The following is a 23,175-nucleotide window of genomic DNA, read 5'->3' on the forward strand; positions in this document are numbered from 1 at the left end:
CCTCAGTCTAAAATGTGCCAATGATGATTAATGACTAGTTTGTCATGATGAATCCTTGAAATATTAAATCCCAGAATTTTCTGTCTTAGATGTAACATCGTCAACCTATATATCCTTTTCTATGTAACAGCACTGACCCAACAAATACAGTTTTGGCAGGCTGTGACACATCACCAAAATCTATCAATCAAAGCTAAATGGGCAAAGGTCAGTGCAGAACCAGGCTCAGGGAGCCATCAGCCATGACCGGCTGAAGAGGGTGAAGAGATTAATTCCCATAAATTTGATTAAAACATGATATTAAGAAAAGACCTAGAAATCTTTTTTGTCTCTAATTTTCTTTTAAATTCAATTATTAATCCAAATTGAAAGATTTGGATTAATAATTAATTGAACTGTCCAAAAAAAACAGAAATTCATTCAAAATAAGTCATTAAAATTTCTGTCTTCTAGGCCAACTGTCTCGGATCAAATTCACAGCCACTGTGACATATGTTCTGATGTTAGGTTTTAATCTTTCAGAACCTTTTCTGCTTTTGTTTTCAAAACTCTTTCAAACTTTTATGTGGACTGCCTTGAGCAGTACCGCTGGGTAGCTGTGCTGTCTGAACCACTGCCATCCTAACAAGCTGTATTTTGATTTACTGTCTATTACCTGGAGCACACACATCATGTCACCTAGTCACTCATGAGAGAGGTCAGACACAGGCAAGAATGAGTGACACTAGTGTTGTGTTCATCAGTCATTATGAAAACATGAACTTTTCAAAAGCACTTCTTTTTTTTAAGCAACTTGATGCCTAACACAGATCACAATAGATTCTAACACATCTTCACCTTCATGTAATGGATGTGCTTGTCTTCTATAAAACCAACTGAACATTTTTCCCTATCACTCCGTTAAACTACAACACCATCTTCTAATTTCTCCTTTCTTTGCAAAGTTCTTCTCCCTTTCTTCTATTTCCTTAATTCTCTTTTGCTACTTATAATGCATTTTGTGACCCTTCTCACTATGTGAAAACATGGGAATTATCCCATCTTCATCCTTCCTCTTTTCTCATTCTTCCTGCCCCTTTTGAAAAAGACATGAAACGGCTCGTCAGCCTGTCTCTCCGTGTGAAAATTAGCATTTTGTCCTGCCTTTTTTTCTGTCTGTAAATCACTAGTTCCCATCTCTATCCCTTTCTTTGAGAAAAGATGAATTTCTCTCCCAGCCCTTGTGCTGAGTATTTCTTTCCTCTTCGTGCCGACAAATCACTCTTTTCCGTTTCCCCCCTTTCTTTGTGAAAAGGAAAGTTCACCCTTTATCTCTTCCTTCTCTTTCTCTCTGTTCTCTGAGTGGAAACGAGGACAGATTGACTTTGAGATCTGACCTGAGCTTAGACCAGCTGTCAGCAGGTAATGATAGAGACTTAGAGAGAGACGCCTCTTCACAGAGAGGGATCATGCTTCGTCCTCCACTTGAAAAGAAGCCTTTTAAAATTTAGATCCCTGTTGAGAGAATAGGCTATCCCTCTAAAATATACCTTGATCGATTCCCTAACTATCTGACTCATGTTGCAATGGGGTAACCAGAAGCAGATGTGGAAATCCCACCCAAAAAAAAAATCGGAGAGTGTGAGCTGCTGCTGTTCCACAAAAACAGGAAAATTGAAGTGCAGAAAGTCTGTTTCTCAACTGAAAATGATGAATGATTCAACGATCGGTTACGATTTAACTGAGAAGATTCTGAATTGGGGATGTAGTTTGAGTACAGGCACATAGAGGTGGAGGCCTGGTATGTCTAGTATTTAGTCTGGCTCTTCTTTCACACAAACATCCAGTGCAAAGAGCTCATTTTGATTGGCCAGAACACAAAGAACACAAAAACTAAAAGAACATGCCTCTAAATCACTGTATTAAATAATTATCTTACATTTAAAGGTATCAAGATGAAAAACCAAGCCAATATAAATAAAACTGGATGTTACTCTTTATTTTTGTGTTTGCATTTGATGTCCACACAAACGTTTTCTGTCGCTATCCAATTAGCCAGAAGGTTCCCCCATGTCTGCAGAAAAAAAAGTTAGGAATCATTAGCCTGCCTGTCTGAAATCAGCTTCCACACAATCAGCAGCGAGTTCATAAAGCCACCGAATGAAACCGCCCCAAAGAAAGGCTGATTTTAGAACAATCTGACCGCGCTCCATTTGACGGTGAGGATGGAAAGAAAAAAAGAGAAAAGACATGGAGAACCTCAGTGCCCTGTAGCCATCTATTTCTGAAAGCCCCCCTTTCACAGAGGAAATTAATTTTGAAAGAGGAAGAATAAAATGAACAGCAGAGGTGACTGGAGGTGCTGTATTAGACTACGCTCAACTAAAACCAAGTCATTTAAACCGTTGGCTGGCAGATTGCCTCCCTGACCTCACATCCTCACTGCAGACAGAGAGGAATAATCTCCCTCAATACTTCCCCCTTTTTTTTTGTTTTACACATCCTAACCTGCCCCCCTCCCCTTATTCTGCCTGACCCCGCCAGGCCGCCATAGAGCCACTTCCTGATTGCCACTCTGGATGTTCAGAGCTCAGGAACTTTTGGAGAAGGTAATTGAAAAAGTTTCAGGGAGCTCCATGCTGGTATATTTTCTTGCCTTTTTTTTTGTTGATGAGCTATGTGACATGTTTCATTTGTGTCACAACAGCAGTAAGGGCCGGTGTCGGGAGTCAGAGCTTAAAGAGACCGGCAAAAATCTCTATTTGCAGAGAAATGATGAGGTAAGTACAGTAAGTACAGTCATTTAAGGGCCCTCCTTTCCAGTGAAAGTTAGCAGACCTTTAAGACTAATAGAATAATTTGCAACACAGTATCAAATAATTTCTTTTAACATAACACTGACAGCAAAGGCTTAAAGTCAGTTCCCTCTGTTTTCAGAGTGCATGTAAAAAAATCAAACCAGCAGGAGACCACTAGCTACACTAAAATCAAACACTGCCATTTGTGCGTGTGTGATTTATTTTCTTTCACTGTTCAGCAACAAGGAGACCCCTTCTTAATACCACTAAATGCACTATGATTGGTCTGTTGTTTCTACAACCAATAGAAATGGGCTTCAAATGAAAAAAAAAAAAAATCAAAGGCCCTCCCTATTTAAAATAAATGACAATATCTTTATTTTTACACAGGCCTTCGTCCAGGAATAAAAACACTGAAGCCTTTCTAGTGGTATGCCATCAACAGTGGCCTTCCACACATTTCCACCAGTGTAATATTCCAATTTTCAAAACCTTCACAAGGGAAAGAGCCTAAACAAACGTTAACACCAAGCTCAAACATAAACCCAAATTTAACTCAAATCAAATGGAGTGCTTCTTATATAGTACCATTTTACTCTAGTATGTCTCATTCACCCAAGTACTTTGTTCTACATCTACAAGTGTTTTCCATCTAATATTCACACTCTGATGAACACATCACGAGCAACATGGGGTTCGATATCTTGCCCAGTGATACTTTGGAACTCAGACTGGAGCAGTCAGAGATCAAACTACCAACCTTGCGGTTAGTAGATGACCTGTTCTGCTTTCTGAGCCACAGCCAGGCTAAAAGAAGGAGAACAAACTGCAGCCTCAAACAGAGATGAACTAAATGCATCTTCAGACAAATAAAGATTATAGGAAATAATTAAAGTCATCATAGTGCCAATAAATTTATAGATTAAGTTAAAGTTTATTTATATAGCACCAAATCCCAACAACAGATGCCTCAAGGCACTTGGAGAAAACCCCAAGCAAAAGTGAAAAGGAAAAATGCCCTTTTAACAGGAAGAAACTGCCACCAATGAGGGGAGGAAGAGAGAATAAAAACCTTCTTTTGGTTAAGGTGTAGATGTAGTGGGACAAAAAGGCCAGTGAGCCAACCGACTTCATGCCCTAGACCTATGTTCTTAATAAGATGTAAATTGTAATACACTGAGTAAAATGATACTGGCAAACAAACTGGTCTGGGTTTTGTTTTGTCTTGATGCATACTGAATTATCCAGGTAAGGAAATCCCAGAAAGTTGATTCTGTTCATCTGGATGTAGAGTTTTCAGTGGAAGAAACATTTCGTTCTTTCAGAGTATTAATGTAAACCAGCTTCTGAGGGCAGTTTTCATCATATTCAATAGTCATTCCACATCTCTGAGAATGTTGGTTCCATGACTTTTCTGAGCAGTTTGAGTAATTTAAACCAAATCTCAGAAAAGTTAGCATTTTATTGCTTTTACAGCTTTTATTGATACAGTTCGCAAATCACTGCTTTAAGCCTTCAAACCACGTTAATAGAAAAGGGTCTTCAGAGAAATATCTGTGCCTTATATCTGAATGCAATCAGCCGCAGTGGACAATATTTGACAGAATCTGACTGTAGCTGCCCGTGTTCGACTCCCATCACGCCAGCCGTCCTTGCTGTGCCGCTTGTTATTATTTGGCGTTCTGCCTAAATGCCTTCACTACCTCAGACAAACCGTGAAACGCTGTGCTGCTCTGAACGCCTCCTCAGTTTTTACCGCCACTGTAAAGATGTGACTGCAGCAACAAACAGCACGCCGCAAATCATCCAGACAGCCACTAAACATGGATACCAAGCCTCTGCTTGGGTGTGTGTCAGAGGGTGCATTATGCCTCCTGACAAGGGTAATAAGATTGCAGAGTTGCTGCTGTGCAAAAACTTTTCAAAGATACAGGAGAGCAGGGATTCTCTATAAGTGGTTTTAAACTTTGAAGAGGGAAATCTAGCAGTATGACTGCTATGAAACAAATGTACAGATTCACTGGATTAGAGGTAAAGTACATTAAACTAGTGTTTAACCTGTAGGCAAAAAATGCTGAAAAGCTGGCTTATAAACTGCTAGTTCCAAAGTTACTAAGGAAAAAATTCTTTTGCCCAATCAGAGAACAGCACTCAGTCAGGTGGTTCCAATACTCACAGTCAAGGTGACTCTGTCTGATCCCCTCCACATCTTCAGCATGAATAAACTGGTAGCACCTCTTCCCCACAATGTCCACTGGAGTCAGGTCCATGTAGTCACTGATTCTGAAACAAAGAGTACACGTTCCAAAGTGGTAAATGATAAATGGACTGGCTCTTCTTCAGCACTTTTCCAGTCTACTTGAGCACTCGAGCATTCACATTCAGAGAGCAACTTAAGGTTCAGGGTACTTTGGCCTTGCAGACTGGAGCACCCAGGAATCGGACCAATAACCTTCCAGTTAGTAGATCATCTGCTATACCTCCTGATCTACAGCCACCCCTAGTGGAAGCTCCACTCTATGTGTAATACACAAATACATGTCTAAAAGGCCCCATGATTTTGATTTTTTTTTAAAAATTTCACTTAAATGAAGCTTCACAGGTTTCACTTCTTTCAAAGTTCTAAACTTTTTGGTCATCATTTGTTTTTTACGCCACTTTCAACAAAACACCACAACCACACGCTGGTTATGTTATTCAGTTGCATTCGTTTAGCTTTTTCTGTTTGATATTTTCCAAAATGTTGTGTTTTCTGACATCTCTTTGGTTTCTGAACTGTTGTTAAGATTTCTGAAGTGCTGCTGAGTTTTCGAGATTTCTTCGTGCTTTACAGAACGTTGTTGTCTTTTCAATTTTGTTGATATGTTTCTGAAATGTTCTAAAATGGCACCTCGGGGCCACCGTATCTATTTGCCAGCGGTCAGCAAAAATTGAAGAAAGAATCTAATTCTGATAATCAATAACAAAGATTATATTTGCTCCTTTATAAGTGGAATTGCTGATGAAAGAATATCCACTTCCCCATGTTCTATTCTGTTGCTTTGCTTTGGATGATAATCTTGCATCCATATCCCACCACAATAAGCTGCATGGAAGTGGAAATGTTGTGAAACTTTGAAATACATAGCTTGTCACACTGAGACAATTTTCTTTCTGCAGTTCTGGTATTCGATGATTACGAAGTCTGATTCAGGGGAGGCAAAAAAAGCTAATAAACCCAACAACAGAGACTGAAGCTGCCTGTCTATTGTACAGGTAACACATGTGAGCTTTAAAAAGCTTTAATTTGAACAAATTTGCCACAGGATAGACAGAACAATTTCCCCAGTTTCATTGTGACAGCGAGTGGGCGGTGGGAGGACTAATGTCTGGCAGGCAGATAACAGCACACTCTGTTCTTTAGAAAAACCCATCCTCCCATTTTCTCATTCTCTTAGAAACTCATCCTCAAAATGGGGCTGTAATGGGAGCGACACTTGCCTGTTCACCACAGAGACGCTTTCTGTCGCTACGCACTGAATATCATCATCTGCCTCGCATTGTGTCCCTTTTTTCCACCCACCAATAAAGCAATCTGCCTACTATCATTTTCCCCTCCTCTCTTTCTATAATAAAACATGAAGGTTTTTTTTTTTGCCTGATATGAATCTCCTTGGTTGGCCGGTTAACTCCTGCATGAGATCCTGATACCTATCTGCTTTATCTGGACAGAGCAAAGGAGATGGATCCATCAGAGACATATTTCACTGTTAAACCGGGGAGGATTGGGTCAGGGTTCTCATGAATAAGATGCTCTGACAGGGAAGGCAACTTTTCTTCTTGAACAGCAGGTGTGAAAGATGAATGCAGAAGTAGTCGGTAGTCAGTTTTTTTGGTATAATTTCTTGTGATATTTAATCACAATATAAGTGGAGCACTCTAAAATGTCCAATCAAAATAAACTAAGATGAACAGATAATTTTGTAGATAAAAAACTCCTTAAACATATCATTTACTCAGCAATACTATGTTCATATGTATCAGCCGAAATATTATGTACACAATGTGTGTGTAATATAAGGTGATATAAGTCAGTACATCATTAACTGATCATCAGAATCTGTGACTGCCTCTATAAAAGCTGACATTTTGGTAGTTTGCTCATCAGGAGCATTCAGGTATGTGTTAACACAATGTCAGGAGGAAAGACATCTATAACTATCTTAAAGAAACAATTGCTGCCCATCAATCTGGGAAATTTCAGGGTCATTCCAAGCAATTTGAAGTTGTATTAAAAGAAAGATAATCGACAAGTGAAAAACATTGAAGACAGTTGCCGATCTTCTCAGGAGTGGACGTCTCACCAAATTCACCCCAAGGTCAGACTGTGTAAAATACCTAAGAGCAAAGTTGAGCGGAAAGTGGAATCAGAAATTTATGTTAAATTGACCGAGAATGTTTTTAGTGTCATTCACTTACACTCAAGTTTAAACACTGGCAACTTTCAGTGCTACCCCTCAACCTTCTAGTATCAATTTCAAAACCCGTCTTCTTCTCAAGTTATCGAAATCACAAGATTTTCAGAAAACTTGCCCAAAACAGTAAACAAGTTCTAAACTTTGACTTGAAACAAACGAAACTGTTTCCAGTCACTCAGTAGACAGTGTTAAAGACAGCTAGTGTTTACTTCTGCAGCACATTCAGCAATAAGTGCAGCTGAGATTTAAACTTGGTTATTGGGCATGTTATTAATTTATTTATTAATTTTTTAATAATTTCTTTTTGTCCAATAAATCATGATAGTGTAATATGTCATTTGCTGTTCATGCCATGTTTCTTGAAGTGTTACTAAGACATGGTAGGGACTAGATATTATTATAAAAACATGTCTTCTCAAAAAGTTTTCATTCATTTGTGTGATCTATAAACTCTTTGTAACCCATAATAAGTTAATCAGTGTATTAAATATAAACTAAAAAGCATTTAATACAATAAGACTAACAAAATTAAGAATGAAAATGATAGCTAAAGACCTATATGTTGCTTTTTTGTTGCGTTCTTTTCATAAAAACTATTGTGCACTCTTTTTCAACAGATGACAAAAAAAAAACAAAAAAACTCAGTTTTTCTGCTCTACCTGTTCTCACAGTAGACAATCTTTAGGTCCATGTTGACTCGGGTCACGAACATTTGGCAGTCGATGCGAACCTCGTTGATTGTTGGCGGCGGCAGAGCGTGAGCCACCGCCACCATCCCCATGATCTGATTGGGCACTGAGCGGCTGTGCGTCAGAGCCATCCTGATCCGCAGGCGCCCTGTGACGTGGATCACCTGAAGGGGAAAAAACAAGTAAAGGAAAGTCAGAGAACTTTTTCAAATGAAAACAAGCATTCACCTACATTTCTTTCTTTGTATTGAGAATCAGGATGTATGATAATGCAACTTTTGGCCTCGAAGAAGCTAAAGAAAGACATCAGCTCAGACTTTGTATAGGTGATAACTATGAAGCACTAATAACCTGTATGCTGGTCAGCTCAAACTTGATGTCCAATTTAGAGGTGGACAAAAATTATACCAGTGTCATTATGTGTATGTAAGTGCAAATGTCTGTACTAATATATGATTATGTTTATCTGCTTGTCTGGAACAGGTTTCACTTATAAATGAGCCTGGTTCTGCCGGAGGTTTCTTCCTGTTAAAAGGGAGTTTTTCCTTCCCACTGTTGCCAAAGTGCTTGCTCATAGGGGGTCACATGATTGTTGGGTTTTTCTCTGTATCTATGAAGCGCCTTGAGGCGACTTTTGTTGTGATTTGGCGCTATATAAATAAAATTGAATTGAATTGAATTGAAATGAGACACTGAGTCTCAATGGGCACTACGTATATAAATAAAGGCAAAATAAAATTGAAAAAATACATATGTGAATATCTGTTTTGTATCGTAGTCTCTACTAAAATACAAATGTGCTCTATTCTCATTGGGTGGCCGTAGCTCACGAGGTAAAGCACTTCCTCTACAAAGTGGAAGGCCGGCTCTTCAAACACCTACTCCTCTTGTCTGCGTGTCGAAGCATCCTTTAGCAAGATACTGAACTCCGAGTTCCCCTCAAGCTATCTATTGGAGTGTGTGAAGTTAAAATGTGCTTGTTTAAATGTGTGTAAATGGATAAGAAAGTGCTTTGAGTGCTCAAATAGACTAGAAAAGTACTATATAAGTACCAGTCTGTTTAGGTCTCCCAATTATTATGCTAGTAAACTTTATATAAATCTTTATGAGGATACTGGCACTTCTTCCTTATCTTCATCTATCATCATATTAATGCCCAAATGCCCAACATCCAAACTTACCAAAAACTCTCAAACAAGTTTGAGCTATCAAAGAACCATTTCCATGTGTGTCCTCCAAAGTAAGGACCACATAAAATATGTGTCCTGTGGTTATGTGTCCCAGCTCATAAACAAAAACACAAACTGGTCCACACAAAAACTTGTTTCACACAAAAGCTGAAAAAGCAAAGTAAACATACTTCCTGTGCTATATTTTTGATAATGCTAGTGTTTGAATTGAGTCTCTATTCCATTCATGGTTCAGGCAATGTATTAATGAAATCTGTAAGTTCTTTTAGTGATTTTGTTTTGTCTTTGACAGCTTTTCCTCTGTCTTTCCTCTGCTGTCTGCCATCATTCCTGAGGAGAATTGAATGTATTAGTCAGGGATAAACCACGAGTGACCCCACATACACACACATTGACGCACAAACAAGGCAGCCCAAAGAATCCCCTTTAATCCGGCTTCTCGATCTGTGAATAGTGAGACGGTCGCAGAGCTTAGAGTCCTGATGTTACACCTATACATGCATATTTTCTTTCTGCAGAAAAAAATCACAAACCTAAGCATGGGAACAAGATCAAACCAAGGTTACTGTAACTGCAAAAGCGGAAGAAAAACAGACAAGTCCTTCACTGTAATAGACAGCCAAAGTTCTAGTGTCACTTTCATCTAACATTTTTTTTCCACATAAATTTTAAAGTCTCAGAAGTGTGAACTGAAAGCCCAGTTCTGTTAAGTTCACTTCATTCAGATCAGATGACAAGGGCAGTGCACTTTTTAGCCATATTATTTAACACAATGTAGGAGAGTGAAATAATGACACAGGAATCAAGAAAAGTGTACTGAAACTGATTTTCAAGAATTGTTGTGAAGAGCTGTAGTAACTACAGACAGATAAAGTTGATGAAGCTAGGTTTAGAAGAGAGTTGACAATTACTACCAGTATGGCTTCATGTTGATAAAAGAGCAGTACAAATGCGATGCTTGCTTTGAGAGTGTTGATGGAGAAGTATGGACGAGGTTAGAAGGAGTTCAGTTCAATTCAATTTTATTTATACAGTGCCCAAATCACAACAACAGTCGCCTCAAGGCGCTTTAAATTGTAAGGTAGACCCTACAATAATACATACAGAGAAAAACCCAACAATCATATGACTCCCTATGAGCACTTTGGCAACAGTGGGAAAGAAAAACTCCCTTTTAACAGGAAGAAACCTCCGGCAGAACCAGGCACAGGGAGGGGCAGCTGTCTGACACGGCCGGTTGGGGTGAGAGAAGGACAAAACAGGACAAAAGACATGCTGTGGAAGTTTCTTTGTGGATTTAGAGACACCTGATAGGGTTCCAAGACAGGAAGTGTGGTACTGCAAGTCAAGAGTGGCACAGAAGTATTTGAGGATGGTATAGGGCATGCAGAGAGATAACAGGAATCTGTTCTAAGCCTGTTCTTGTTTGCAGCGGTGATAGATGGGAGTATACATGGACTATTGTCTATGCAGATGATGACTGAGTCAGAGTAGACAGTAAGGGGAAGAAAGCCTGGAGAGGTAAAGGTATACTCTGGAGAGAAGAGGAATGAAAGTCAGTAGAAGCAAGACAGAATACACGTGTGAATGAGAGGGAGGCAGGTTTAAGAGTGATGATGCAAAGAGCAGAAGTCATGAAGAAGATTTATGGATGGAGTAAACGGAGGACATGCAGAGCATTGCTGTCTTAGAGAGGATGCTAGGGTGAGATACAGATGCAGGAAGATGACTGGTAAAGGCAGCAGCTGACAGACAAACATACACAATGGCATGAAAAGTGTTTCCCCCCTTCCTGAGTTTCTATTTTTTTTTATATGTTTATCAAAGTTCAATGTTTCAAATCACCAAATAAATGTAAATATTAGACAAAGATACCACAAGTAAACAAAAAATGCAGTTTCTTAATGAAGGTGTTTATTATTAAGGGGGAAAAGAAAAGAAATCCAAACCTAAATGGCCCTGTAAAAAACCTAAATGGCCCCCAGAAAAAGTAGACCAAAAGACAGACAGCATATTGCGATAGAAGGAAATTCAGGACCAAATTATAATAAAATAAGTAGCTGAGATTCTCAACCTGGAAAAGGTTATAAGGCCATTTCTAAAGCTGTGGGACTCCAGCAAACCACAGTGCTGGAGTCAAATGGTAAAAACATGGAACAGTGGTGAACAAAATTAACCCAAGTTCAATGACGACTCATCCAAGAGGTCACAGAAGACCCCAGAACAACATCCCAAGAACTGCAGGCCTCACTTGCCTCATTTAAGGTTCATGACCCCACCATAAGAAAGAAACTGGGCAAAATGGCATCCATGGTGAAGTTCCAAGACTGCTTACTGCTAAGCAAAAGGAACATAAAGGCTCATCTCACGTTTGCATAAAAACATCTTAATGATCCCCAAGACCTTTGGGAAAAGAGTCTGTGGACAGACGAGGCAAGAGTTGAACTTTTTGGACGGTGTGTGTCCCGTTACATCTGTCATAAAACTAACAGAACATTTTTGAAAAGGAACATCATGTCAACAGTAAAATATGGTGGTGCTATTGTGATGGTCTGGGGCTGTTTTCCTGCCTCAGGACCTGGAAGACTTGCTGTGGTAAGTGGAACCTTGAATTCTGCTGTCTACCAAAACATCCTGAAGGAGAATGTCCGGCGATCTGTTCGTGACCTCAAACTGAAGTGCACTTGGGTTCAAACTGAAGACTTTGGAGTGGCCTAGTCAAAGTCCTAAACTGAATCCGATTGAGATGCTGTGGCATGACCTTGACAACCCTCCACAGCGATGTAAAAGACTTATTGGTTTAGGGAGCAATTCCTTTTTTTTTGCACATGGCCATGTAGGTTTGGGTTTTGTTCCCCTAATAATAAACACTTTAGAAACTGCATTTTGTGTTTACTTGTGTTATCTTTGTCTAATATTTAAATTTGTTTAATGATCTGAAACATTTAAGTATGACAAACAAAAAATAGGAGGCATGATGAAGGCAAAGACTTTTCAAACTACTGTATATAGAAAAGGAGACACATAAGCATGCAAAGTACCTATTTTTTCATTACATTATAAATTTCCACGTGAATCACAGATTAAAAACAGTAATGAGTTGATTTGTCCTCAAGCAGATGAAGGGAGATGATCATACCCATGTTAGAAAATCCAGTCTTTCAAAAATTTAGCAGCAACTCCATAATTTGTTAGATGGTTTTTGTAATTTTGCCTGGGTACACACAGTTTAAATCAAATAATTAATATGTGATTGAAGAAAGATTGACTTTCAGCTTCAACACAAGAGGTTTTTATGAAAAACTTCATAGTGACTTTTCTTTTCCCCCTTCTCCACAGTTCCAGTTTTAGAATTCAACTTATTTTTGCGATACATTGTTCTGACCTTATATCCTGAGGACTTGATGTGCACGCCTCTCTTTGTGAGTGTAGATTTCATCCGGATGAAGAAGGACCGTTCCAGGGAGTTATCAGGAGCCAGAAGACTGGGACTGCTGGATTCGACTGTGACAAAAACAGACAATACGAAAACTGAGTCTGATAAATGTTTCTTTTTCTGAGTGTATTATGCAAAATAAACTGAATGAAAAAAAATCACACAACGCTCTATAAGATTAATTTAGTTCTATATTCCAAATGTCAAACAAAACACTTAAAATGTAACAGGTAAGTTGAAATAGTTTTAAAGAAGCCTTTTTGTTTTGGTATTTTTTTAAAAAGTCATCATACAAGGATATGATTTACAACTTGAATAAATGCTTCCAGTAAGGTTATGCCATCAACTGCTAGTTTTAAGTCTTCTTGCTTCCTTGTAAGTCTTTACTGTATGGGCATGTTTAACAACCACCAAGGTAATTAAAGTCAACAAAAACTAAAAACTAAACCTACACGTGCAAAAACATTTTAGTTCAGTAAAAAAAAATAAATACAGAAAACCAGACTTTTCATAAAAAATATATTTATATATACACACATGCAATTTAATGTATGTACATTTTGAATAATTTCAAGTAAGAAATCCCAATATAGAACACTTAATTATGCAAGTTATTAATCAGACTGAAACTAAATAACCTAAAGTCCAGGTGGAATGAAACTGAAAACAGTGCATAGCAACAATAATAAAAAAAAGATTAGTTTACTTTATGATGGTTCACCAAAAGTGTACAGCGCAGAAAACTGTAATTGGCTCAAACACAAGTGAAGCATTTTTAAATGGGTGTATAACAAATAAACACATTCATACTGTCAGTTCAGCCAGTCAACCAATCACAGCTGCAGTCAACCCGTCAATCAAATCAAAGCAGCTCATGACACTCAAACGGGGAAATGTCAAAACACATCAGAAGAGGACGACGCAGCGATTAGATCCAAAGTAAAGGGTTAAGGTTAACAGCTTGAAAACGACAATCTTCTGATATTAGAACTATTAAAATAAGCCTCATGTAATTGTTGAAAGACTGAAATTTGATGCTTCCTTTAGCAAAGTTAAAATTGCTCAGACGACTCCTAACTGATAGGTTAACAGCCTGTGGCAGCCTGGCCCTTCACAACATGAAATCCTCACACAAGAAGTCAATTTTTTCAGCAGCCTTCAAAGTTCAGCCAGTGAGCTTACATCAAATCAGGAGGTAGCAATGCTTACGTAAGGTGAGATGCTTCATTTGTCAGCAGCTGTCAGCTTTCAGAAATCAGCTGCATATTCATAACTTCTCCGTCCATCAGAGGAAGCGATGTGAGGAGAGACAGCCAGGAAATGTTCCCTTACACTTAAACACGATGACCAACAGTGTTCAGTACAAACACAATCCAGGTTGCTTAAGTGTACAAATGTCAAAATTCACTTGGAATTAAGCATGGCAATATGGGAGTGTTATTGTTGTAGCATTATTCCCAGATGTGTCTGGAGTGCTGTACTTGTGAATGTGTAACAGTGTATTCAGATTTTCAAGAGTTGAAGCTGGTTAAGGTTACAGAAAGGTTGTGATCATGTAAGTTCAATCAGACTCACCAAATTATTTTTCTTTGAACTAATCCACAGACTTTGGAGTCAAAACCTGTGTAGAATTTCCATGTAGCCCCAACCACCTCCTGCTGACTCATACACAGTTTGTGAATGCATTATTTCATTCACTGAAAAACACAACACTGTGCATCTCTGTGTAACTCAGTCAGGGATTATGTTGCTCCTAAACACAGTAACAATTTTAAAAAAGAGTGGGAAAGTCATGTGCAATTTTTTTTGCCCCATCCTCCATCAGAAATTCTCAAAGAGCAGCACAGGGTACGATTAATCATCACAATCAAATTGCGATCGTTCACTTGGAAGAAGAGACTCAAATGGGAAGATAAGCTAAAGTCACAAAATCCAAATTTGATTCAAACACAAGCGGTCAGTCAGAGAAAGTAAACAAGTGAAAGAAGGGGCTGCCAAAGGGCAAAAAAACAAAACACAGACTGATCGATGAGAAATGTAAAACAAGAAAAAGAAAAGAAAAAATACAACAGGAAGTGAACCAAAACTCTAAACTATAGCACACATCCTTTAGACGTGTAATATAAGATAACTCTTGTGCTGGCTAATTTCCTACAGCTTTCATCAAATTAAAAAAAGCTAATCCAAGTCCATATTTGTAATTCCAGACATGCTGGGTTATTTGTTTTCTATTTGCTTGTGAACATTTAAGGTAATGCGAAAGCACAATTTAACCACAGACAGCGATCAACATGTTATCGTGCAGCTTACATCCACCAACGCCGCTTCCTGCAACTTTAGCACGACGCAGAACTGGAACATTTCCTTCCAGCATGTAAATCCTTTTATGATGTCTCAACACAGTTGTTCAGGTTGGTGAGCACTAAAAGGCTACTTGCTTTTCCCTCTGTTGCAGGTCTTTATTTTTCTTTGTTTCAGGAGGCAACTCCCCTAACACACACACACACGCACAACCACGCACGCTTATGCATGAACACAGTCAGGTCTCTGGTGGATGTGGCAGTTTGATCAGCACTGATATGTGTTGACAACGTCTAATCTGAAAAAATTGAAAGAAATGAATTAATATGCAAATTCATCCTTTATAATATAAACGTCCTTGAAGAGAGGAAGACAGGAGGGAGGGGGGAGGGGGTGAAGGAGAGAAAAAGGGAGTGAGGGAAAAAAGGAGAGAGGGGAAAGCATGGGGGTGGAAAGACTGGAGAAAATAAAGGAGGAAGTAAGGGAAAAATAAGAGAAATACAAATTTGAATGTGAAACAGGTAGACAGAAAGAAAAGAAGTCATTTCAGAAAAACCTTGATAGAAAAAGGAAAGTAGATGAAGCATGGGATAAAAATACTGACAACCACTCATGCTACCCATCAGAAGATTTTCAAAAAACGTGACCTTGACCTTCAGGTCAAAATCACTGACATTCAAACTCATCTGAGTAGATACAACAATGGTATTAACTTAACTCTCCTACCTCACTTCATTCTTGAGTTATCACATTCACAAACATAGGTGTGCACACTGCTCACTTGATCCAGAGATGAAAAAGAAAAAGAAAAACAAACAATTCTAAACAAGTGGAGCAAAAGCAAAAGATGTGGAGAGAGCAGGAGATGGAAGGGGAGGAAGGAAGAGAAAAGAAAGAGAAAAGAGGCAGAGGGAGGCAAAAAGAAATGAAATGAAGTGAAGGCGATGAGACTTGGGTAAAGGGAAGGTTTAGAAAAGAGGTGGGAGAAAGAATGAAGTAAGAACAAAGTGAAATGTAACAGGAATGGAAAAAGGACAAAGTGAAAAATAGGCAGGGATATCTGAGGAAAAAGGGGAAACAAAAGAGGAAGGAGGAAAAGGAGAAGAAGAAGAAGGAGGGAAAGGAAAGGACATGAAGCTTCCCAGGAGGAGCTACAAATCTTCATCTCCACCCCCTCCCTCTTCTTCTCTTCCATCCCACCACCAGTCGCTCCTAAAGGAAAACAGCAGCCGATCTGACGGAGAATAATGATGATGGAGGGAGAGAGGGAATGGAAGAGAGAGAGGACAGACAAATGACAGGGGAGCTGGACCCCCCCACTCCCCCCCACCCCCCTTCTGTCTTTGTTATTCTCTTTGAATTAATGGGATTAGTTTCTGCATGCATACACACACTCACTCACTTGAGATATCACATTCACTGTCATACACACCTCTTTTCATTTTGACACACACACACACACACACACACACACACACACACACACACACACACACACACACACACACACACACGTTGTGTGCTTGTTTGCAATTAAACAATTTCTGCATGAATGAAGTGAAGGAAGAACTGAAACAGCAAGAGAAGGAAGAAAGGCGAGGAGAGAGAAGAGAAAAGGAATCCACGTGACGAAGAACAGGAAGACGACTGGAGTAGGAAGAAAAATATAAAAAGAACAAGAAGACAGAAGGAGGAGCAGTGGGTCTAAGAGAGAAAAAAGAGTCAAAGGAGAGGAGGAGGGTGGTGAAGAGATGAAGAATCGTAGAGATGCATCAAGAAAGAGCAGGGAACAAAGGGGCTCTGAGCAGAAGCAACAGAAATTATAAAAAAGGAAAAACAGAAGGAGAGTTTAAGAGTCAAAATAGAGAAATAATAGGAAAAAAAGAATGAGAAAAAAGAGCATAGGAAATGGGAGCAAGGGTATGAAAAAAATGAGGATGACAGAAAAGAAACAGCGTGGAGGAAAAGAAAAGAAGCACAAATTTAGGCATAAAGCAAGGAAAAAGTAGGGGAAGTGTGAGCAAGAAAATATAAACAGATGGAAAGGAAATGGAGGAGGAATAAGAGGAGAAGGAAATTAAGGAAAATGGTGTAAAAGTAGACGAAATATCAGATGAAAGGATGGAAAGGAGGAAAGAGGAAGTCAAGAGAGAATAAGTTGTACAGCAATGGAAGGTATAAAGCGGATGGATAGTGTAGGGAGCAACAACAGGAGAAGAAGACGAGATGGAAAAGGAGGAAGCTGTGAGAGTAGAGAACTGGGAGAAAAGAATAACAGGATGAAAAGAGGAAGAGATGATCTGGAGGAGGAGGAAGAGGTGGAGGGGTAAGTTCTGTTGTAAAAGAAGTGAAAGGAAGAGGAGGAGTGGAGGGAATAAGAACAAGTAAAAGATTACAGGAAAGAAGAGGAGGAAGAGTGGAGGGAGTCTGAAAGAACGCAGAGAGGGGAAAAAAGACAAACAGAATAAAAAGAAGAGAGAAGAGGAGGAGGAGCAGGATCATGTGGGGATTCAGAGGTGTTTTCTCATTCTGCTCATTCGGCGTGCGTAGCCATGGCGTCTTCGGGGACGACGCTCCTACAAGACAAAGATTAGCGCTACAAAGGCAGCAGGTGGCTACCGGCTCTGCCGCCGCCCGACTCTGGGACCTAATTATCTACGGCACTGAAACTTTCCCTCGTTTGAAGGACAAATGATTAATTAAAAAGAACAACTCACCTACGCCTGTGATCTGTGGACAATACCCAGAGTACTGAGGGTTTCTTTCCACCAGTGTGTGTGTGTGTGTGTGTGTGTGTGTGTGTGTGTGTGTGTGTGTGCGCGCGCAATTGCCGGGAAGTCTCAGTGGGACAGGGTATCATTGTCAGACACTCTAATAACGTTGCCTGGTTCAGGGAGCCCGTTGTGTCCGACTGATAACTAGCTAACGTGACAGAGGCGCGTGGGGCGAGACAAAGCAAGCTACAGCAAGGTCACTGCAACCTCCACCAGCTGCCGCTGCAGCCACAGCAAAGCGCCGCTACGACAAACTAAAGGAAGAGTGAGGAAAACACACTAATTTAACAAGAGGCGTGTAATACAGCAGATAAGGCAGACACATGTAGCACATTAATGAGTCATTTAGCAACTTTAAGTGGCTGAAAAGAGAAGCTCACAACAAATTAATCAGACTGACAGGGAAGCAGAAGTGTGCTTAAAAGGCATCTCAAAGGCTCTGATGTTTCCAGTGTTGAGAAAACAAAATGGCAGAAAGAAAAAGTGGATCAGGCCAGAGGTGATTGATACTTTCAATTTGAGATACTAGGAAGAGTTAGGGAATGATCATAGGGAAGTTCTATGAGAAATACATACATACAGTATTGAAAATCAGCTTAGAAAACACTGGACAGAACTTTTAGTGTCCTGTGTACTTTAACAGAAGAGGCGCAACATGTTAAGTTGTAAAAAGCTTCTACTGGTACTGTAACTGATTCTGCGTGACTAATGAGCCATATCTTGAAGTAATGGGTGAGATTTGTGAGGATGATGCAAGACTTGCATCAAAACAGCAAGACAGTGGTGAGGTGACAGACGGGTTCAAGGTGGGGGTGGGATAGTCTCTGAGCCCGCTCTTGTTTGCAGTGGTGATGGAGGAGTTGACAAGTGAGGTCAGGCAAGAGTGTCAGTGGACCATGATGCTCACAGGGACACTGTGATCTGTATTGAGAGTAAGGAGCAGGTGGAAGAGAGCCTGGAGGTGGAGGTATGCTCTGGAGAGAAGCAAAATAGCTCAGGTCAGCTATCCAAAGCAACAGACAGAGCGAAGTAAGGAAGAAGAGAGTGTAGGCAAAGCGGAAGTGGTTGGAGACAAGTGTTAGGGGTGATTTGTGAGTAAAGAGACCTGCTATAATGTAGGGTTGTGTTGGCAATTATAAAAAGGCAGGAGAGGTGACAGGTTAGGAGTGACCAGAATTGACAGTTAGAGAGGAAAGGCTGAAGCGATCTGCAGACCACAGAAAGACCACAGAGGAGATTCATGGATGTCATGAAGAAGGACATGCAGACGGTCGGTGGGACAGACAAGGATGGCAGGGATCGGGTGAGATGTAGGTAGATGATTCCCTGTGGCGAATCCTAAACGGAGCAGCCAGAAGAGGTACATCTCTTCATCATTGTTATAAAAAGTACATTATTTACTTACCTAAGATACTGTGGGCTTGCTTCGATTCATACACATAGAAATGGATGTGTGTGCCACTGCCCACACTGAAGCCATAAATGCAATCTAATTCTCTGGGAAACACTGAACCACAAGGCAAAGCAGACCCATGGGAGATCAGACAGGCAACCATGAAGGATGTGCCGCAGTGCACTTTCTTCCAAACACAGTATATACATATATAAGAGCAGGAATAATCTAAATATGGGGTCACACACACACACACACACACACGGAAAGCACAAGCGAGCTAGGTATTCATCACAGGGAGAGACTATTGTCAAAGAAAAGTTTAATTGTGTAAACACTCTGTAACTGTCCTGTCATATTCCTGCCTCTCCGGCTCACTATCGCCTCCATGGCTGTAATTGAATTGCTAGTGTCAGGAGGGAGAGGAGGGGAGGAAGAGGTGGAGGAGGGAAAGGCAGGAGGCGAGACTCGCCTTATGAATAGAATGTGTTTTCTATCAGGCAGGATTTGACAAATTGTGTCAGGAAGAAAAGTCCAAGCGATAACAGTTTGGTATATGAAAGTGGAGGAGGTGCTACAGGGGAATGGAGAACAGGCAGCGAAAGGGCGAAGAAGAGGGATGAGGAAGGAAAGAAGGAAAGACAGAAGGAAAGAAGCAGGGGCAGAAATAGGAAGTGATTTTTTAAAAATGTGGAGGAAGAGAAGAGCGGAGATACTGGTTGGAAAAAGAAGATAGGAAAAGAGGGCTTAAGAAATCAGAGGGGAGAGGTTACAATTACTTGTTTTTCTCTGCATTTGACCCATTCACTCAGTGAAGCAGTGGGCAGCCCACTAAGCAGGCGCCCGGGGAGCAGTGTGTAGGGACGGTACCTTGCTCAGGGGTACCTCAGGGTAGCCGTTAAGTGGATTCGAACCGCCGACCTTCCGATCATGGGGCGACCACTTTACCTACTGAGCTATCCCTGCCCCACCCACAAGATAGGAGCTGTACTGTCTGTACTGAGGAAGGAAAATGATCTGAAGAACAAGGCAGAGACGAAATTGAGGAAGAGGACGCAATGAAGAAGGATTCAGTCAGATTCCTGTACAGTTTTTTACAAAGCTTTACAAAGTTTGTGTGTTCGTGTGTGTAACAGTAGATTCCCTCAAAGCCTTTCCCACATTGTTTAAAGCCTGGGAACCAAAGTTTTTTTCATATATAATCTGTAACACACCTCCACTTCTCCTCCTCCTCTTCCTCACCTCACTTTCTCCATTTCCTTTCCTCCCCCAGTGCATCCTCCCCACATTTCCTCTCCTTTTTCACTAAAGTGATAAAAAAAAGATACTTTTATTTTGACAGTCTTATCAGGACAGTGAGCTCAAATCAAACAGTGCTCTAATAGCCTTGAGACACCTCAGTCCTAGCTTTGTCTCTCCTGGTCTCTTTTGACTCCTGTATTTCCTCCTCTGAGATATCCCTCAACCCCTCGTTTCATCTTCCTCCCTCCTCCTCCCTCCTCTTCTTTCTCAGTGATCTCCCTGTGATAGGACTAAGGCTTTTCTAAGCTGTATTTAGCTTTTCCACTTTCTCTTTTGGGAGCTGATCTACCTATGAAAAGACGGGGGGAAAGGGAAGACAGAATGGTTGTGAAACAAAGACAAAAAAGAAGATGAACGATTACAAAGCAACAAAAAAGGTCAAAAGTTTGAAGGCAGATCTGTATATTTTGGTTAGGTACCAGTGACAGGAACCCTCATGTGCTGGAGAGAGCAGTGCATTAATGATCAGCGTGTCTGCGTCTCATGTTTTACATAATGACACATTCAAGTGTCCGCATACCATTGTCCACAAAGTATAGAGACAATAGGGTTGAGGAAAGGAGGGAAGACGTGGAGTCTGAGGTGGAGGGTAAATGAACAGACAATTTGTTTTCCCTGATACGGATGATGAGACTGACAGCTCGTCTTTGTTCTGACTGAGGTCGGAGGTCACAATGACACACGCATACACAACGCAGAGATAATAGGCAATTGTCTGTATCTGCAACCTGCATAATTACTTCCAGAGACAGAGAGAGACGTGACTCCTGCTGGAAAGCCCAAAAGGGAGGAGAAAGACAGAAAACAAGGGCAAAACAAGCCAAAGTCAGGAGACTGTAGAGAGAAAGAGAGTGACAGTTTAGTTCTTGCGTTAGTCCTGAACCGGCTACTGTGAAGCAGGATTTGGGGCTTTAACTCCACAATTCAGTCAACTTCAGGTTTTTGGAATTTTGGAAAGGGGGTTACTGGTTACTGGGTTACATCGGCATAATAATTAATGCTGCACACCTAAGAGGTCAACCCCCACCAAAACACTGCCTACCTGACAAATCAGGTCTCTTTTAAAGACATATACATACTCAGAAAATCTTATGGGCCCCCTATGCAGGTAGTGGCAGGGTCAATGTTTTAAAGACCATTTAAAGTTTTTGTCTTTCCTTGACAAACATCAATAAGCAATATAGATTTTTAGGAACAACTTCACTTCACTTTTTTTCTTTCAGAAGCTTTAAAGCCACTTCATTGCTCTATGAGCCCTAATATTGCAAAATCATTAATTGTTACAGTTGTGGTCAGAAATGTACAATAATCAGGGGCATGAATGTCATGGTAATTTGGGGCTTTTAATGATTTCTTTGAACTGATTTATTTTTTTGAAGCAAGCTTCACATTGCCTTGGACTTGAGAGGGTGCTGATCGAGAAAGAAACCCCTAATCTAAAACTGACACCTTCAAGTGGAAATTTGCTGCTGCCCATGTGGACAAGCTAAATGCCTTTTAGAGTAAAGTTTTATAGATTGGGCTATTTGGCCACAAGTAAATCAAGTGTATTTTTCGTTTGTGTTGTATTGGCAGAGCATGCATTTTTAATATTGTTCAATCATTTTCATTTAATTGTGGGAAGCCAAAATCATGTCAATCACTGAAATGAGAATTCAATTAACTGTGCAACCCTATTATGCATTACTGCGTATTTACTTTACAGAACAAACAATTGTAAATGCAGCGACATCTTCCAGTGTCTTAAACCTGTGACACCTGCGTCATTTATGATCGTACTATTTATATGATGAAACGGGAGTTAGATGATGAGACGCAATCTCTCCAGCATGTTTTGCGGATGCCTCAGGGAGCTCCTCTTGCTACAAGTCATGCCTGACTCATCTCACCTAAGAGGGGTCCAGGAGGCAGATGCCCATATCATCTCAGCTGACTCCTAGCATCTCTACTCAGCCCCTCCAGAATTACCAAGCTCTGCACTCTATCTCTAAGGCCGAGCCCAGACAGCCTTCAGAGGAAAGTCATTTCTACTGTTTATATCTCCAGTCTAATTCTTTCAGGCAGTTCCCACAGCTCATGGACATAGGTGTGGGTAGGAACATCGATCGATCTGTAAATCGACACCTCTGCTTTCCTAGTCTCTTCACCACAACAGACCACTCCAGCACTGGCATCAATCTGTCTGTCCCCTCACTCTTGGACAAAACCCCGAGATACTTTAACTCCTCCACTTGGGTAGCAACTCATCTCTTACATGGGGTAGACACTGTACCTTTTTTCAATTCAATTACAGTCACCAAGAAGTACTTTATATTGTAAGGAAAGATCCTACAGTAATAGAAGGAAACCCCAACAATCACACAGGGGAGAACCATAGCCTCAGACTCTTCTGCTACTCCACTATCCACTGTAACTGGTTACATGCTGCCAACACCACCTGTTATGTGAACCTTGTTAGAATGGTAAACCTGGGCTTATTTATTGAGCCTTTGTGTTGCCGCTTAGCCTGATTAGGGACAATAGTGCAAATGAATAACTAAACTTCAAATCTAAAAATGTATAATATGAGTGAATTCCATACATTGCTGATTCTGTAGCAGTCGGTTTTGCAGGGTGGAGTTGCTAACCCCACGCCCAACCCTCGTCTTTTCTCATCCAGGCTTGCCAGGACGATCTGATGATCTGAGCCCGGATGATCTGAAAATCGTCGACATCACCTGGGACGAAGCCAAAGCAGTCGCCACTGACCGACGTCAATGGAGATCGTTAACTGCCCGATGCGCTACTTGGTGTAGGCGAAACTAAGTCGGGGTGGGCAACTCCAGGCCTCAAGGGCCAGTGTCCTACAGGTTTTAG

The 23,175-nt window shown here is 40.5% G+C and overlaps 1 protein-coding gene across 4 annotated transcripts in view; it reads right to left on the bottom strand.

Moving 5' to 3' along the window:
• npas3 (neuronal PAS domain protein 3) overlaps positions 1–23,175 on the bottom strand; it is a 374,776-nt gene that overhangs the window by 23,522 nt on the left and 328,079 nt on the right. For all 4 annotated transcript variants that reach the window (XM_026151150.2, XM_026151153.2, XM_026151151.2 and 1 more), the window contains 3 exons: positions 12,499–12,617; positions 7,894–8,087; positions 4,954–5,060 (listed from right to left, as the gene is read on the bottom strand). In XM_026151150.2, coding sequence (XP_026006935.1) covers positions 4,954–5,060; positions 7,894–8,087; positions 12,499–12,617 — 420 coding nt within the window. The remainder of the gene's footprint in view (positions 1–4,953; positions 5,061–7,893; positions 8,088–12,498; positions 12,618–23,175) is intronic.

The sequence above is a fragment of the Astatotilapia calliptera genome, chromosome 19, assembly GCF_964374335.1.
Source record: "Astatotilapia calliptera chromosome 19, fAstCal68.1, whole genome shotgun sequence".
In the NCBI taxonomy this organism is placed as follows: domain Eukaryota; kingdom Metazoa; phylum Chordata; class Actinopteri; order Cichliformes; family Cichlidae; genus Astatotilapia; species Astatotilapia calliptera.